Source organism: Poecilia formosa, unplaced genomic scaffold, assembly GCF_000485575.1.
Source record: "Poecilia formosa unplaced genomic scaffold, Poecilia_formosa-5.1.2 Scaffold164, whole genome shotgun sequence".
In the NCBI taxonomy this organism is placed as follows: Eukaryota; Metazoa; Chordata; class Actinopteri; order Cyprinodontiformes; family Poeciliidae; genus Poecilia; species Poecilia formosa.
Genome location: NW_006800103.1, coordinates 1,140,020 through 1,146,060, shown reverse-complemented (window position 1 = coordinate 1,146,060; position 6,041 = coordinate 1,140,020). Strand labels below are relative to the sequence as shown.

Here is a 6,041-nt window from a genome sequence, read left to right as displayed (position 1 = left end):
TTTATCATTTAACACATTTTAAGTGTTGTGCCGCCAAATAATGAAGACCTTCATTACATACCGGAGCATTCAAAACAACACCAACAGCAGCATTAGAAGTAGGAACGGGAGAAATGCCACTAGATCTAAGGAGAACTACATTAGGAATTAATTATTGGCTAAATTTGATGGGCAATAAATGTGGACATCCAACTTGGGAAATTCTAAAATCATGTTGGGAAAAGGAAAAGAAAGAGATGAAGAGTTATGGATGGAAAATTGAAAAGGAAGTAAAGGAACTTAAAGTGGACACTCTAGAAATTAGTCACAGATCCAATATTAGTTATACCACCCTGGATTCTACCAGAAGCTATAGTTGATTTATCAATATTGGTAAAAAAAACAAGATAAGTCAAATGTTGTAGAAAGGTATGCAGTGCAATCATATTTAAATAATTACTATAGACATGTCCAAATTTATACAGATGCATCAAAAATTGACGGAAAAATAGGAATAGCATGTACAATTCCAGATTTCAATGTGAATATAGGGAAGAGAATCACAGACGGGTTATCAATTTACACAGGAGAAATGTTAGCGATACTTTTGGCTTTACAATGGATTGAGGACGTAAAGCCTTTACAAGCAATAATTTGCTCAGATTCAAGTTCAACTTTGTTAAGCATAAAATATAATAATACGGATAGTAGGATGGACATCTTATTAGAAATATATCATAATCTATTTAGAATACAAAATTTGGGATTAGTAGTTACATTTGTGTGGGTTCCAGCACATATAGGGATAGTAGGAAACGAGAAGGCTAATAAAACAGCAAAGAAGGCAACACATAATCCTATTAGTTTTACAGTTAGGATGAGTAAATCGGAAGGGAAAAGTAAAGTCAAAGAAGAGCTGATGAAAATATGGCAGAGAAGGTGGGACAAAGGGTTAACAGGAAGGTGGTATTATAAAATTCAGGTGGCTGTAGGAAAGAAAAGAAAAGGAGGAAGGAATAGGAAGGAGGAAAGAATAATAACAAGGTTAAGGTTCGGTCACTCAGGGCTTAATTATTCACTTTTTAAAATACAAAAGCATANAAGTTTACTTCTCCTTTTTCTCCATCTCCAGTGGCCCTAATGCTCAGTGCTGTCCTGCGGTCGCATGTCTCGCACCAAATGTCCTATTTTCTATTTTTCCAGACATGAAGCACGGCGGCGCGGGCGCGCGGACGCAGCGCGGGGGCGCGCCGCGCACGGGAACATCCAGTTCAGCATCTCTCCATCTTTCCAAGGACAGACAGCGGACTGCCTCTGTTCACAGAGGGGAAATGTTACAGCGCTGCCGCTGGGAGTAGAAATGTAAGAGCTGGAAAGGAGCAACACGGCGGACCGAAGCGGTTCGTGTTTCCGCTGTTTTTGTTAATTTATTTCAGACGGACGGGATTGTTTTCAATGGCGCATCGAAAGGGCTTTGCTGCAGCTGCTAACTTGATGGGCGTGGATGTTTGATAATATTATTGCACACTTATTGTTAGTTTAAATTGTGGTGTGTTTGATTCTCTTGCATTGATAAATGTGTAAATGTGTCAGGTAATCAAACACGTGGAGCTTTAATGTAATTATTAAATATTAATCATGACGGTGAGAGAAAAACTGAATTTGTAAATAGATTAAAATTTTAATAATATTCAAGTCTGCTGCAGAACTAATACATTTATACAAAACTACTGACAGAGATCTGCAAAACTATTTCCTTGAGGCGTTTAAAACACAATATTTAAAGTATTTTAAAGGGATTTTATGTGATAGACCAAGAAAGTAGTAGACAACCAGGAAACAATTAATCAGATAACTCATAATGAATCAATAATCGTCAATTTAGTAATCGATTAATCATTAAATGGAGCATACAAACTCAGAAAAGGCCATTAAAATGTTAAGTTATTTTATGCTTATTATCTTAAAAAGGAATGTTTATTTGTTGATTTGCATCTTTTTATATATTTCTAATATTGTATAAAAACAGAAGTGGTTAATTTTTTTTTTATCAGAGTAATTGATTAATTGTCAGAATAATCGACAGAATACTTGATTTCTAAAATAGTTGTTAGTTGTTAGGTTTTGCACTTCTACAAATTAAATTTTAAATCTTGGATGTGAATTTTAATCTCCTTAATATATTTTTTTAAATGTGTCTATACTGAAACTGTCAAATCAGATTCAATACTCTTCTAATCCTCAATATAATCTGTGTTAAAATTGAAGCATTTATGCAATTCAGTTTATTTTAGTTTGCACAGATCAATAATCTCAAGAAAATTAATAATTTTACAAATTTTAATAAACTTAAAACTAATTGCTTGGACCATGTTAGTCCCAGATTGACTGAAACTCTGACACTAGTGTCTGTGTTTCTCTGTTTGTCCTCAGGTCAGTGATGACAACACCAAAGTACAATCTGAAAACACCCAGATCATAACCGTATCACCATGGCAACGGGAAGAAAAGGTAAGCAGGAAACGCCACGGCGTCTGTTTGTTCTCACCATGAATGTGTCGATTCTTTCCAGGGTTCTTCCTGCAGTTCAAAAACGTGATTGTTGAAATATCTGTTGTTTTTATCTCTTCAGTAATATGTTACATAGATAATATTTTATTATTATAATTTTTGTAGAAAAAGGAATCTGTAAATGTTCACAGGTGCTGTATTAAATAAAAGATGTTTTCCAAAACTTTTTGGGGGGATATTTTGTCCTGATTTATTTTTTCTTTTACTTTTGGCAGCAAAAATTTGGCAGCAGTTTCTGATTTTAACAAAGAAAACAGAAACATTGTAAATAAAGGAAACATACTGTGTTGTACCTAAATAAACAGATGTTTAAAAATATTTCAAATTAATTTGGAATTCACTCTATTCTTAAATTGCAGACTCAGGAGCCAAACAAGAGGGCTGCAAATGGCCCCTGAACCAGACTTTGGACATCCCAGTCCTAATAGTTTTTCTTGTTTTCTTTCTAATTATGATTTGATTACTCGTTTTCTCTGTCTCCAGGCTCCACATCCAAAGCAGGCGGCGTTCGTTTCCCTGACGATGACGATCCTCCAGGTTCTCCGACCCGCAGAGACGACCAGTCCAACCTCTCCACCCTCGTTGCTGTCCAAGAGAAAGATGGCAGCTACTTGGTTAAGGTGTGTGTTTATGAGTTTGTGTATAAAGAAACATAAATTCAGTTTGTTGCACATGATTTAAAGCTCCAGACAAAACCCTGCACTGCCTTTGATCATTGCTGTAGATCAAATTCAGATATCAGCAGTTCACTTCCAGCTTTACGTGAGGAACTGTTCGGCCCACTTTAATGGAACTTCAGTTTGTTTACAGAGAAAGTCCGATTCGTTTGGGGAGGTGTGAATGTGTAAAAACAAAAAATGTAACTCTGGTCCACCCAAAAGCCTCGGTTCAGTTGAAGTGAACTCTGGTGCTGTTTGAATCCATAATGTGAACGGAAAGTGGACCAGAGACCACTCCAAGAGCAGGAAGCTAAAGCGCAGGGCATTCTGGGTAAATACAACTAAAACAAATGAACGTTTAGCGCTACACTAGTATAGGGCTGGACAATAAATCAATAACAATATATATCGCAATAGACATATGATCAAAATCGATAATCTGATAGAATATTTAATATTCACTGAACTATTGTCCAAAACCACACAGCATTCTGGGAGATGTAGGCAAAGGAAAGACTTTAGCTGCTCAACCTTTCAAAGAAATAAAAGGTTGGTGGATTCAACTAACTCACTCACTCTTTGGTTACCTAGTAACAATTGAAAACTCACTATTGGGTATAAAGGAAAAAGCAAGTAAATTTAAGGAATACTAAAAAGATTGTGTTATAATTTTGTTTTCATTTAATTCTCAAACCTTGGATAATCATAACCTGTGTCTTCCTCAAGGCCGGTTTCCTTAAGAGCCACCACTGCTATGAGATTGTCTTCACTGTCCCAGATGTGCCCAGTCTGGGCAAGGAGCTCACCTGTCTCCCTTCCGTCTCTCCGACTCGACGGGCCCAGAACCTCCGGATCCAACGCATTAACTCCATGCTGGAAGGTCAGTCTAAGAACAACATATCCAAACTTCATGTTTTTGTTTTTACCTTCTGTAAAATATCTAAATATGTGCAGTGTTTTCCAAATTCTTCTCTTCTTTTGATGAAGCCATAGTGAGATGCTGAGCTTAGTATGGAGCCCCCTAGTGGACATTGTTTTCTTTTGCATTACCTCGAAAAAATGTATTTACTAGTCAGTTCATTCAGTGCAGTCTTTCTGCTGCTATACCAGGCTTTTGTGAGGTTTTTCCATTTAAGTTAATATCTCATTTGTGAGATATCTGAAGTATTAAATCTTTTTCTTTTCGATTAAAATGAACTTATGTGCAAAATGTTGAAAGCAAAACAGTTCATCCCTACTCTGAGACATAAACAAGACAGAAAGATTCTTTAAAATGGAAAGAGAAAGAAAAGATACATCTAAAACTATTTGTAATACGTTTGAGTTATTTTTATGGTGTAATATCACTATTTTTGTTTTCATGTGCGGTCCTATATCTACCAAAGGATGTACACAAACAAACAAACAAACATGAACAGGCAGTTATTAGAAAGTTGGAGCTGATTAAAAGTTGGTCAGCCCTTTGGCGCCCCCTTGTGGCCGAGGCATAAACTTCTCCCTTCTTTTCCTCTTAAATATGTGCAGCTATTTCTCTGGTTTCTGCTGTGTTCCGTCATTTTTATGATACTGCTTGTTTATTAATTCTCCGAGGCCTTCACATTACTGCTGAATTTATACTGAGATTAAATTTCTTCATTTCTGAAATATAAAATCAGAGTAAAATAAGCTGATAAAAGTATTTGAATTAGCTACATTAAACTTGTTACCCAGAATTACAAATAACCTAAACAATATCTAGTTGTTTTTTAAATATATGTAACTGTAAATCCCCCGACAGGAGGAGTGAAGGTGACCTGTGAGTACAGGACTCACCAGGAAGGCGTTGTCCAGGAGGAGATGACTGTGGCGGCTAAAGGACGAAAAGGCAGCAGCTTGAAGATCAGACTCCAGGCCAAAATAATTGGTACGTCTGAGTGGTAACAGCTGCTGTGAAGAACAGCATCAGAAACAAAGATATCTGTTCCTGTTGAAATAATAATCAACTAATTTAGCAATCGATTAATCATTAAGTGGAGGATACAGTCTCAAAAAAGGCAATTTGCTGAAAAATGACATTATTGGAGCAGTAATTAAGCCAAAACCATATAAAAATATTTATACATTTTGCATTTAAGATTAAAAGAAAATCTTGCTTCCCACTTCTGACACCACTGTTACACTGAGAGGTGTGGTGTGGAAGAAAAAAAACTCAAATCAACTACGTTTTTGTTCTGATTTAAGAAAGTTAAACAGCATTTCCTGTTTTGATTCTTATCCCATGCCACGTATTGACGAGCTACTGGAAAGACTGGGGAAAGCCAAATACATCACAACTTTAGATTTATGTAAGGGTTACTGGCAAGTGCCCTTAGATCCATCCTGTAAGGAATATACAGCCTTTCAGATTCCAGGAATGGGTTTATTTCATTACACGGTTCTACCATTTGGTCTTCATGGAGCACCAGCTACCTTTCAAAGGTTGATCGACATTATTCTTAGTGACTGTTCAAAGTTTGCTGCTGCCTACCTGGATGATGTTGTGATCTACAGTGAAACTTGGGAGAATCACCTACAACATCTAAAGGTGGTAATGGCAAGGATCCAGAATGCTGGTCTCACTCTGAATGTGAACAAGTGTGCATGGGCACAAGAAGAAGTAAAATATCTGGGCTACCTTGTAGGCCATGGACAGATAAAGCCACAACTTGAAAAAGTAAAAGCCATTCAAACAATTCCCAGACCTCAAACAAAGAAGCAAGTGAGATCATTTTTGGGCTTAGTTGGGTGGTATAGAAGATTTATACCCCATTTCTCAACTTTGGCAGCCCCTCTGACTGAGTTGACAAAAAGGTC

At 36.7% G+C, this 6,041-nt stretch overlaps 1 protein-coding gene across 4 annotated transcripts in view; it reads left to right on the top strand.

The window, feature by feature from the left end:
- The first annotated feature begins 1,209 nt into the window (after nt 1-1,209).
- adisspa (adipose secreted signaling protein a) overlaps nt 1,210-6,041 on the top strand; it is a 12,030-nt gene continuing 7,198 nt past the window's right edge. Inside the window, exons 1-5 of one of the 4 annotated variants that reach the window (XM_007564642.2) lie at nt 1,210-1,341; nt 2,413-2,490; nt 3,034-3,170; nt 3,936-4,089; nt 4,987-5,112. In XM_007564642.2, the coding sequence (XP_007564704.1) occupies nt 2,472-2,490; nt 3,034-3,170; nt 3,936-4,089; nt 4,987-5,112 (436 nt within the window). In that variant the 5' untranslated portion in view covers nt 1,210-1,341; nt 2,413-2,471. Of the gene's footprint in view, nt 1,380-2,401; nt 2,491-3,033; nt 3,171-3,935; nt 4,090-4,986; nt 5,113-6,041 lie in introns of all 4 variants that reach the window. The other 3 variants (XM_016677795.1, XM_007564641.2, XM_016677794.1) reach the window with 3 other exon arrangements.